Raw genomic sequence first — 13,051 nt, forward strand, 5'->3', positions numbered from 1 at the left:
ACGCCGCAACAACGTATTGGTTTCGACGTGAAAGCCCTATTCGCGAACGACTTGCGCAAACGACGTAAAAAATAAAAATTTCGAAGCAGGAACGACGTCCATACTTAACATTGCGTGCGCCTCATAGAAGCAGGAGCAACGTTACGCCGTAAAAAACTACCGCCGGGCGCACGTACGTTTGTGAATCGGCGTAACTAGGTAATTTGCATACTCTACGCCGAAAACAACGGAAGCGGCCAGCGTGAGAATGCACACAATTATACGCCGCCGCATTCAAGTTACGTCGGAGGAGGAAGCCTATTTTTTGGACGTATCTGCCTTGGAGAATCGGCGTAACGATACGCCGACGCAGATTTGAAATTACGGCGGCGTATCTGGAGATACGCCGCCGTAAATGCTTGCTGAATCTAGCCCACTGTTTTCACAGATTACATGGTAAATGTTTAAAACAATGGGGAGGAATTCAATATAGCTGCTGCACCGCTTTTCTAGCGTTAATCTCTCTTGCTAATCTTGGCAAATTCATTTGCGACACGTTTAGTTCTGACAACACCTTGTGCACCTAATTCAGATCCATCTAAAATGCACTACTTTTACTTCGTGTCGCAATAAATGTGACACTTTACTTTGTGTCGCAATAAATGTGACACTTTTACTTTGTGTCGCAATAAATGTGACACTTTTACTTTGTGTCGCAATAAATGTGACACTTTTACATTGTGTCGCAATAAATGTGACACTTTTACATTGTGTCGCAATAAATGTGACACTTTTACTTTGTGTCGCAATAAATGTGACATTTTTACATTGTGTCGCAATAAATGTGACATTTTTACATTGTGTCGCAATAAATGTGACATTTTTACATTGTGTCGCAATAAATGTGACACTTTTACATTGTGCCGCAATGAATGCGCCAAAAGTGGAGCTAATTACAGACCAAGCTTTCTTTTGGTATACAGAGAGAAAAACTGGCAAAGAGAGATTTTGCAAAAAGTTTCTCACATGCATTCTAAAAATGGCGCAGCATGAGTCAAATTCAAGTACAAGTTTTAGACAGGTACATGAATTTGGCACGTTCTTCACCAGTTTGAGAATGCATTAGAGGCACTTTCGCAAAATCTGTCTGCACCAGTCTTTATGAAATCATAGGCGTGCGCAAGGGGTGTTCCAGGTGTGTTCCACTCTTGTGTGGTGCTAATTCTCTCTACTGCCTGGGCTCACCCCCCCCCCTTTGTTGCCCCACCCCCACCGCAGTGCTACTAGCTTCCCTCCACTCCTCCCCCCCCGTGGCTGCTGTGGAGGATGTCTCAAAATGGAGAGCGGGAGAAGGGGCTTATCAATATGTCATTTACCAGCCCTTCCTTTTCTAAATGAACACAGTGAACACACTCACCCACTGTGTTCAATCATAAACCGTGTTTACTATGCTTCAGTTTGTGAATGAACAGGAAGCCGCTCAGCACAGAACTCTTCCTATTCATTCACTGTCCAGTGCAGCTGAGGCTGCAGAGAAATGCATGTGTGTTTTTGCTTTGGGGTGCACACCCTAATGCAATAGGCTATGCGCACCTATGATTGTAATTTAAAGCCAAACTCTGGGATAAGCAAATAAAGAGGCAGATGTATTCTTATTTGAATCTTGTTATGCATTGGGTACTTCGCCACATTTGTGCAGTAATCTAGCATACAACTTTGCCTATGTGCAGAAGATTCCTGTAATAAAGACCAGTCACTGCTGCTTGTTCAGAGTATATAGAGAAAACAAATCAGTGCAATAAACAACAAACGACCCTATATGAAGCAGCTGAACACCAGGGTCAATAATCAAAAAATCCCAGTAGGGATAATATGTATGAGACCTGGGAAAACCTTCTGTGTTCATCACCTGGATATCGATCATTGGATTAACTTGTTAGTGCCCCCCTAAGGGAAAGCGCTTTTGACCCTTTATCATCATAGGGTCCTCGGTGTGAGGTGAGAGGCCATTTCATCTTGTGGTGGAGGTTTCATCGCACTTGTGAAGTCACTTCTTATGCCCTTTGTTTACCAGCACTATATTCACTGAAGGTGTCTTTGCATTATATATGGACTTTTTATAGCGCTGCACCATCTGCTTTTATTGCTTGTTCGGAGTGACTGGTCTCGTATCTGCCCCCTCTTGTAGTTTGTAGACAGCCTGTAATATGTGGTCTGCTGGGTCCCTGTCAAAGTTCTGCTCTCTTTACGGCTATGTGCAGCACAGTAATGAAATTTACAACTTTTACAAGGTGGATAAAAGTAGTGGGTTTTCAAACGTAGTTGGTGCTCACATAATGCTGCAAATATTGTGCCACAGAGCTGCAGAATAGGGAGATGTAAATAAGGCATTTCCCTTTTCTGCATTTGACAGGACACTGATCTACTGCTCCCTGTCATCGGGAGCAGTGATCAATGTCGTGTCACAGGTAGCCCAGCCCCCACACACTTAGAATCACTCCCTAGGACACACTTAACCTCTTCCTCGCCCCCTAGTGGTTAACTTATTGTCTTCCAGTGTCATTAACAAAGTAATCAGTGCATTTTTATAGCACTGATCACTGTATAAATGACAATGGTCCCAAAATAGCTTCAAAAGTGTCCGATGTGTCCGCCATATGGTCGCAGTCACAATGAAAATCCCAGATCGCCACCATTACTAGTAAAAAAAACTATTAATAAAAATGCCATAAATCTATCCCCTATTTTGTAGACGCTATAACTTTTGCGCAAACCAATCTATATACGCATATTGTTTTTTTTTTATACCAAAAATATGTAGAAGAATACATATCGGCCTAAACTGAGAAATATTTTTTATATATATATAAATATATATATATATATATATATATTTATATATATATATATATATATATATATATATATATATATATATATATATATATATATATATATATATATATTTTTAGGGATATTTATTATAGCAAAAAGTAAAAAATATTGCTTTTTTTTTCAAAATTCTTGCTTTTTTTTGTTTATAGTGCAAAAAATAAAAACCGTAGAGGTGATCAAATACCACCAAAAGAAAGCTCTATTTCTGTAAAATAAAGGACGTCAATTTTGTTTGGGAGCAACGTCACATGACCACGCAATTGTCAGTTAAAGTGATGCAGTTGCGAATCGCAAAAAATGGCCCAGTCATTGGGCAGCCAAATCCTCCGGGGGGTGAAGTGGTTAACTTATCTTTAAAGCGGTTCTCCACCCTAAAGTGAAGTCCCGCTGATCGGAACCCTCCCCCCCTCCGGTGTCACATTTGACACCTTTCAGGGGGAGGGGGGTGCAGATACCGCAGCGCTTCACTTCCTGGTTCCCTCAGCGTGGATGGAGGGGGGAGCAGCAGGGTGACGAGCGATCGCTCGTGCTCTGCTGCGGACGGTGCTGGACTCCAGGACAGGTAAGTGTCCTTATATTAAAAGTCAGCAGCTGCAGTATTTGTAGCTGCTGGCTTTTAATATTTTTTGGGGGTGGAACATCCGCTTTAAAGAAGCCTATCCTGCTTCTAATTAATACACTGTTTTACTTTCTCCATCAGCTTATCCCCCACAGCTATTAACTTTTGTATCAATTGACCCTCCCTCTTAGATTATAAGCTCTAACAAGCAGGGCCCTCTGATTCCTCTTGTACCAAATTGTATTGTAACTATAATGTTTGCCTTCATTTTGCTAAGCGCTGCACAAACTGTTGGCGCTATATAAATCCTGTATAATAATTATAATAATAAAGTTTGTTTTAGTCACCACAAAATTGTGTGCTACAGAACTCCTGAACTTTATATTTCAGTAAGTAACTTAAAACACTAGATTCTAAATAAACCCACTTCAAAGGAAGCGATCTCCAAAAAAACTTGTTCGGAAATCATTAAATATTCTATATTTTTTTTCTGTTTTTAAAATTTTATTTAAAAAAAATTTGATTTTAATATTGCTGAAATAAATATTCTGGACAAAGAAAACACTACTCCTTTCTTAGAACGCTCTGAACGCTGGTTCATGTCATAGTTACATGATTTTACATTTTCTCAATTTCTGTTTTACGATTGAAATTCCAAAAGAAATGAGGTTAGTACAAGGGTCACATCATTATTCTTCCTCAGTCTATTGGTAGCTTAAAGTAAATCTATCATGTGAAGAGGATTGTCTGAAAATACTACTTTCCTGGTTGTTCTGCACAACCGCTGGGTTTGTTACTAAGTCACTGCAGGTATGCAAATCGGGAGTTTCAGAAAAGTTCTCAACTGCATTCTTGTTCTGAGCCAAAAATTCAGAAATTGATGAAATAAGAGAATCACTATGACAGCTAGGCAACTGGCATTTTCAAAGTACATGGCAGCTTATGCCTGCCTAGGAGGATGCGAGACGGACAGCTCTTTATAACATACGTGGCATGTATCCCCTTTGATGGTCTATGAACATCTATAACCATATTTTCCCGAGAGGGCAGGCAATAACAGTTCTTCTATATGATGTAACTACACAGATTATCCTTCTACCTCTGGCATCTAGATAACCGTGACCTCTCTGTGGGGACCTTCCTGTGGGCTCTCTGGGGACCGGGGGTGTTGATGCCTCAGTGGTTCCTCTATCCAGGCCGAGGCAATATTAATTTTTCTTTTAAATATCTACACAGCCTACAAACACCTTAACCTCTTTGAGGTGAAAATGTTTGAATCAATGCTTCTCCTTTAAAATACCCCTGAAGAAAGGCTATTGACCTGAAACGTGTCAGTTTGAGAGAAGACCACTAACAATCTACTGATGGTTGTACATTAAAGCTGTGTATTTTATTATTTGTGTTCATTGTTGGATTCCTTTTAATTCGTCATAATAAGTTAATACTTTTAAACTAAATTGTGGTGTACTAGTTGCTCTTCAAAGTCCCAAATCCTATGGGGGTTCTGGTCTTGTCTACGTCAGTGCTGCATTGGGTATGTCTATGTCCCCACTGGGGAGCTTTCCTTCAACTTCTGTTGCAGAGGTAGTGGTCCACTATGTAACAATATACCAAAAAGAGCTGAATTACCTAAATAGCTGCCATACTTGACGGTGTTATTTTTATTGTCATAGGTGTAAATCTTGTTCTGTGTAGTATTGTACACGAAGATAGAGCCCATCCAGAAGAATGACCCAGGTGCCCCCATAATGATTAAATCCTGGAGAGAAAAAAAAAACATATTTTTGCACTGCGCGGTATAAAAAACATCCACAAATGTAAACATACAATAGACGTTTTAGGGCATTACATTATATTTAAACCCAAAAACAAAATGCAATATATTGCAGCTTACCAGTACTTAGATAACGTGGCTGCATGTTATTTATTTATTTTATTTATTGTCATCTGGTAACCTTGTAACCACACTTCCTGTCCATAGGTGGCTATGCCAATTCCTCCACTGTGTCAATGGAAGGAGCCATCATTGCCAGCTAAGCTGGACTTCAAACATGTCTACCTCCAATATATGAAAGGTCCAATACTTCTCCAATACATGAAGAGTCTAATACTTCTCCAATACATGATGGGTTCAATACATCTCCAATACATGAAGGGTCCAATACATCTCCAATACATGAAGGGTCCAATACATCTCCAATACATGAAGGGTCCAATACATGAAGGGTCCAATGCATGAAGGGTCCAATGCATGAAGGGTCCAATACTTCTCCAATACATGAAGGGTCCAATACATGAAGGGTCCAATGCATGAAGGGTCCAATGCATGAAGGGTCTAATGCATGAAGGGTCCAATACTTCTCCAATACATGAAGGGTCCAATACTTCTCCAATACATGAAGGGTCCAATACTTCTCCAATACATGAAGGGTCCTACACCTTCCAATACATGATGGGTCCAATACTTCTCCAATACATGAAGGGTCCAATACTTCTCCAATACATGAAGGGTCCAATACATCTCCAATACATGAAGGGTCCAATACATCTCCAATACATGAAGGTTCTTGATGTAAGTAGTTTACAGAAGAAGGCTAACATTGTTTTACGCTAACAGGTCAGCTCACAGGCAGTGATGAGGACACTGTATTTCTGGCAAGATCAACAGGTATTTCCTGTACTTCCCATAAATGTTCTTAGACTGTAAAATGGAAACGAATGCACCAGGAGCAGTAAGCTGCAATATATTACAGTTTTTATCTTGGGTTAAATATTATTTTAGTTCTGATTTTATGTGTTGCTCTGTTCAGTCCACCCCGGTGATCTATGCCAGGAAGTGGGAGCAAATACCTGTATTACACAGATATTTGCTCCCTCCGCCCCCTGAAAGGTGCCAAACGTGACACCGGATCGACGATTTTTTTTTTGGGTGGAACTCCACTTTAACTACAATCCTTATCTCCCTGAAGGACATTTAGTAACTATTAAAAAAATACACTATTGCCCATATCAACTGAAACCTCATCAGTTGGTATGGGCAGCACCTAGATCTTGGGCCCAAATTTTTGCTTCAGTTCTTTCGAACTAGCCCCTAGACTTTCATATCCAATTGAGCATGCCATGTGCTTTGAAAATTAAAGTCATCGCTTATCCATGCACTACCTGGTTGACCAATGTATGACCTATAGCAAATTTCTAGTTCACCTGATTACATTTTAGCCCAATAGGGGATACCCGATTCCTTGACTTAATTTAGCCATGCCTAAAACTGTATAAATCATAAAACAAACAAAAGAAGCATTATTACCGTGGGAATCTTATACATACATTCTTGTCAAGCTAGGCTAATTGGAATTAAAAGAGTAGGAAATAACTTAATACTCCACAAGTCTTACCTCTAGGTAGAAGGTGGAGATGCCAGCTTGACATGAACCATAATGTTCACCAAAAGTTTTAACATAATCTAAAAAAAGAAAACAAAAATATCAAATTAAGATTTTTAAATGCATGCAACTACTTTAAATGTTTAATTCAGCACTACGGAAAATATGTCGAGTATTTGTTTGGCAAACACAGATTTCAGCATTGCTATTATAACCTTCATGACCATAGAAAATAAGCAACAAAGAGACCCGAAAACCCTTCTTCCTGTAGTGTTGCAGAGAACGAAAACCATATGGCCAGATTATAAAAAAGTAAATAACAACACTGTTGAGCGGGTTTCAAGTGGGGGTTGGCCACAATCATAAGGTCAGCAGTACAGGAAATCAATCACAGGCTCAGCTAGCTTCTGTGACGACCATATTACCCCAATGTATGGTGGGAATGTATGTAACCACAGAACAGATCCAGGTTATCAGGATTCCCTACCCACTTGCTCTGACATTTTAAACCAATCAGACCAAAATCCCCAAAGCATACAATCATGAGGAATGGTTGTTAGGTATTCTATCATTAGAGCCACTGGAAAAGGGAGAGATTGGAGGACCAATGCTGACTTGAATATTGAAGTCACAGAAATAGATGTTCAGTCAGAAAGACGTAGCACCAACAACCTCCATTTTTTTACTCTTAAGCCTCGTACACACACACGGTTTTCTCGGCAAGAAAACTGCTGTCAGAGCTTTCTTGCCGAGTAAACCGTGTGTACGAGGCTTTGAGGTCTCTCGTCAAGAAAACTGCCCAGAATCTAGACGAGAAAAATAGTTAACCTGTTCTCTATTTTCTCATCGTAATATTTGGCAGTGTTTTTTGTCCGAGAAACCCGAGCGTCTGTATACTTACCTGCCTCCATGGAAACCCACGCATGCTCAAAATGACTTTGACGCATGTGCGGTAGCTTTCAAGGCATAGGTAGGGTGAAACAAGATAGTGGCGACAGCATCAAATGTGGTGAGCGCATGCTCGTCGTAGTCGATGACGCCACTGCATTCGTGCCATTCAAAAAGAACGCCGGTTCTTTTGAATCATACGTCTGTACACTCAGCCGGCAAGAAAATCTTGCCAGGAATCTCGTCAGGCAAAACGACGTATATGGTGTCTAATTATGACTGTGCTGTTTAATTGTTACCATACTTAGGGCCAGATTCACAAAAGAGATACGACGGCGTATCTCCTGATATGCCGTTGTATCTCTGTGATCTGCCCGTCCTAACTATGCGGCTGATTCATAGAATCAGTTACACATAGATAGCCCTAAGATTCGACAGGTGTAATTGAATTACACTGTCGGATCTTAGGATGCAATTCTATGCCGGCTGCTAGGTCATTGCGGTCGGCGTAGAATATGCAAATGGCTAGTTACGGCGATCCACGAACGTCCGCGTTACCCGTCGCTTTAACTTTACGTCGTTTCCGCCGAGATACGCGTCGCAAAATTAGGGCTGAGCCCTAGGTGTTCTAAGCCATGTTAAGTATGGCCGTCGTTCCCGCGTCGAAATTTAAAAAATCACGTTGTTTGTGTAAGTCGTCCGTGAATGGCGCTGGACGCCATTTACGTTAACGTCTAAACAAATGACGTCCGTGTGACGTCATTTAGCGCAATGCACGTTGGGTAATTTTCCAGACGGAGCATGCGCAGTACGTTCGGCGCGGGAATGCGCCTAATTTAAATGGTGCCCGCCCCATTTGAATAGGCGGGCTTGCGCCGAGCGGATTTACGTTACACCGCCGCAAGTTTACAGGTAAGAGCTTTGTGAATCAGGCACTTACGCTGTAAACCTGCGGCGGAGTAACGTAAATGGGATACGTTACGCTGCCGTGGAGCAACGTAAATGTATCAGAATCTGGCCCTTAATGCCAAGTGCACTCTGTAATTTAACAGACACATCAGACCCTTCCTTCTCTGTACTCCATCTACTCTACTCTATCCTCTATCTACTCATTACAAGTCCAAGTGAACAAGCTTGTAATAAGGGGTGCAGCTGTTACTCAGCTCTGCCAGTACTAAAAGGTGGGATCCAGAAGCAATCACTGAAGGAAAAACAATAAAAATTAAACAGGGGTATAGGATAATAAAGAGATGAAAAGGTGTTATTTGCATGTAGTACAGCATGTTCACGTGTCCAAACTGACTCTAGTATGTGTATGTATGAATGTGAGTTAGGGGCCTTAGATCGTAAGCTCCTGGAGGGCTGGGACTGATATGACTGTATAATCTACAGTATATTTTAAGTGCTGCATACATTTCTGCTGCTATATAAATACATGTAATCAATAGATAAGGTGTTAAACCTCAGCTGGGCTTTAAAGTGGAATTGAACTAAGAAAAAAAAAAAACCCTAATGGTGTCCCTTGTCATAAATGCTTCTCCCTGTCTGTCAACATACATATACACATGAGCAGCTCAGCATACATTTATAGCACCCATCTGTGTCGTGCCTGTGCACATGTGCAGAAGTGAAGTCATTGTGGCCCAGCCATTCAAGTGGCCAAACAGACTGAACCCAGAAAGAGGACCAAGAAAAAATAAAAGTGCCTGTGACCAGCAGGAGCACTGACAGAGCAACGCTGAAAGGCTAAAGCTGGCTACACTTTATACAATTTGTTTTGTTTAATTTCCTTTAGCTTTTCATTCATTTCCAGGCATGCTATCGATCTATCATTCATTGGTCTTTACATACCTCTATAACATGGACATATTTTGTTCTGTAAGTCTGTGCGCAAATTTGCAGGTATTTTATAGCATATTCCATGCGGTAGCTTGTGGACTTTTTCGTAATGGACATTTTTCCATCTATGACCACAAACCTATATAAAAAAAAAACACAAACACTTGTAAGACCGAGAGAAAATTACACAAATATGTGACCTAGATCTGTTAATTAAGAAATATATTTATTTATTTATTTATTACAGGTATTTATATAGCGCCAACAATATACACAGCGCTTTACATATACACTATATTGCCAAAAGTATTGGGATGCCTATCTATACATGCACATGATTTTTAAAGGCATTCCCAGACTTAGTCCGTAGGGTTTAATATTGAGTTAGCCCACCCTTTGCAGATATTCCTTCTTCTGGGATGGCTGTCCACAAGGTTTAGGAGTGTGTCTATGGGAATGTTTGACCATTCTTCCAGAAGCGCATTTGTGAGGTCAGGCACTGATGTTGGATGAGAAGGCCTGGCTCGCAGTCTCCAATTAATCCCAAAGGTGTTCGATCGGGTTGGAGTCAGGACTCTGTGAAGGCCAGTCAAGTACCTCCACCCCAAACTCGCTCACCCATGACCTTTACAGCTGTAACAGCTTCAACTCTTCTGGGAAGGCTGTCCACAAGGTTTAGGAGTGTCTATGGGAATGTTTGACCATTCTTCCAGAAGCGCATTTGTGAGGTCAGGCACTAATGCTGGACAAGAAGGCCTGGCTCGCAGTCTCTTCTCTAATTCATCCCAAAGGCATTCTATCGCTAGTCCATGTCTTTATGGACCTTGCTTTGTGCACTGGTGCACAGTCATGTTGGAACAGGAAGGGGCCATCCCCAAACTATTCCCACAAAGTTGGGAGCATGAAATTGTCCAACGGTATGCTGATGCGTTAAGAGTTCCCTTCACTGGAACTAAGGGGCCAAACCCAACCCCTGAAAAACCACCCCACGCCATAATCCCCCCTCCAACAAATGTTTCAGGTTCAGTCCTAACCTCAAATCGATAGAACACCTTTGGGATGAATTGGAGATTGCGAGCCAGGACTTCTCATCCAACATCAATGCCTTCCCCAGAAGAGTTGAAGCTGTTATAGCTGCAAAGGGCGGGCCAACTCAATATTGAACCCTACGGACTAAGATAGTGTGTGTGTGTGTGTGTATGTATATATATATAGTATTTTATAACCCTGATCAAAATCCCCATTTACAGTTTCTTCTAATTTCGTTTTTTATAGAGCTCAATAGCTCAAGGTGAAATTTGGCTTATACCTTATTAGATATCATCACCTGAGATCTGAGTGAGCAATAATATTGCCATAAGGGGAAGTACTTGTGCTATGCTCTCTTTAGGTATACAATGACATTAGTCCCTGCCCCCAAGGAGCTTACAATCTAGGTTCTAAACTCACATTCATACATACACTTGTGGTAAGTGGTAGCTTGATCATAACATGTCAGAAGTTATGGCTGTTCAGATATCTGTCCTCTGCCTTTGAAGAGCTTGGACAGCTGCTAGGAACATACATGCACCATATCTGAAATGTATTTCTCACAGACTATTTATTAACCAATATATTAGGGCAATATATCAAGACCCGGCATAATTACTTAGGGCATTTATTTTCTACGAACTCAGCTCCATCTAATGAAAGTGGGCGACGTCACGACGCCCTGTTGTTGGCTCACACATCTACACAGGGAAACTGAAGTTTTCTAGTCACATGATCACTCAGAAGAAGAAAAAAGGGTATTTGCACTGAGATTTCTTACGATAGGTATGCAGCATATTTATAAGAGCAGTGGGTAGCCAACATTTTAGGTGTGGGTTATTTTAGCCTTTCTTTCCACTTTGATACAGTAGAACCTTGGATAACAAGCATAATCCGTTCCAGGAAAATGCTTGTAATCCAAAGCACTCACATATCAAAGCGAGTTTCCCCATAGAAGTCAATGGAAACAAAGATAATTTGACTTCTATGGCATGAAATACCACATGTGGCCAGAGGTGGGGGGGTGCCAGAGAGCCTCAGAAATACTCGGAAAGGCTCGGCTGAACTCGGAAAACATTGGAAAGGCTCGGGAACTGACAAGTATTTCTGACTGGCTCTGACCGGATCCGCTTGGCTCTGCTCGGCATCGTTATTCAAAATGCTCGTTAACCACGTTACTCATAAACCAAGGTTTCACTGTATAGCTAATTCATATCCTAAAATTCTGTTGCATACCGACACTAACCAGTAGTTCTCCATCTTTTGTCTGTTGTCTAGACATGCTGACACCCAGCCATTGATCATCTTGGTCCACTATACATGTCCGTCCACACTTTGCCCCGTTTTGTTCACCTGAGAGGGAAGAAATCACTTATTTAAATGCTTATAAAATACACAGATTTCATTTCCTGAAATAATCAAAAAAAATCTCTTTTGTCATAGTTTTATATCATAGAGCAGGGGTGTCAAACAAAATTTCACTGTGGGCCGCATCAGCATTATGATTGCCCTCAAAAGGGCCTCCCCTCCCCTTACATTAGATGTTAAGAGCCACCCACCATCAAAAGTTGAATCCCCCACTCTCCCTTACATCACAGTGCACCTAGGGTGACCACATTTCCAAACTACCATTCAGGGACACCCTCCCTTCCCAAAAAATCAGCTTGTGTTGTAACGAATCACAGCACACAAGAGGCAGGATTTATGATTTCTCCAATCACAAGAAAGGGGCGGGATTGGCACGGTGGGGGGGTGTCAGTTTCATTCCGGGACACTGTATTGTCCTGGAATAAATGTGCCCGGGACAGACCTGCAAAATGGGGGTCTGTCCCGGGCAATCCGGGACACGTGGTTACCCTAAGTGCACCCCCCCCTTTCCTTATGCTGCTACTGGGAAGAAGCTGAAAGCATTGCTTAAAAGCAGAAAGTAAAGGTCTGGAGGAGGACTGGAGCTCTCCTGCAGCTGCAGAAGAGGTGCGATGGCCACATGAAATTGCCTGGAGGGCCGGATTCGGTCCGCGGGCCTTGTGTTTGACACCTGTGTCATAGAGGGTCTATTTATCAATGTTTTCAAGCAAGATGCATATAACCTGCATCCAAGATTCTAAATTTTGGGTGAAAGAATTTACAAATAGACTCCATTGTGTATTTTACATAGATAATACATAGACAGAGACGTTTGTCATGGCTTCACCCCACTCTGGTCCAGTGGTTGCATCAAACAGGAAACTATTAACACTAAATGGGAAAACTGCTGGCAGAGCTTTCTTGCCAAGAAAACCGGTCGTGAGTACGAGGCTTTCAGTTTTCTCTTCGGGAAATCTAGCCAGAATCTCGACGAGAAAAATAGAGAACCTGTGCTCTATTTTCTCGTCGAGATTCTTGTCGGCCTGTTTCCCGACGGGAAACCAGAGAGTGTGTATACTTACCTGTCGCAGTGTAGGGTGGGTAGGCATAGGTAGGGTGAAGCAAGATGGCG

General features: G+C 41.6%; 1 protein-coding gene across 1 annotated transcript in view; it reads right to left on the reverse strand.

Moving 5' to 3' along the window:
* The window catches only part of ITGA4 (integrin subunit alpha 4), a 204,179-nt gene that overhangs the window by 126,469 nt on the left and 64,659 nt on the right, over positions 1 to 13,051 (reverse strand). The window contains exons 3-6 of the mRNA XM_040357643.1: positions 11,819 to 11,925; positions 9,556 to 9,682; positions 6,829 to 6,896; positions 5,063 to 5,192 (exon numbers count right to left, since the gene is read on the reverse strand). Coding sequence (XP_040213577.1) covers positions 5,063 to 5,192; positions 6,829 to 6,896; positions 9,556 to 9,682; positions 11,819 to 11,925 — 432 coding nt within the window. The remainder of the gene's footprint in view (positions 1 to 5,062; positions 5,193 to 6,828; positions 6,897 to 9,555; positions 9,683 to 11,818; positions 11,926 to 13,051) is intronic.

Source organism: Rana temporaria, chromosome 6 (assembly GCF_905171775.1).
Source record: "Rana temporaria chromosome 6, aRanTem1.1, whole genome shotgun sequence".
NCBI classification, from domain to species: Eukaryota; Metazoa; Chordata; class Amphibia; order Anura; family Ranidae; genus Rana; species Rana temporaria.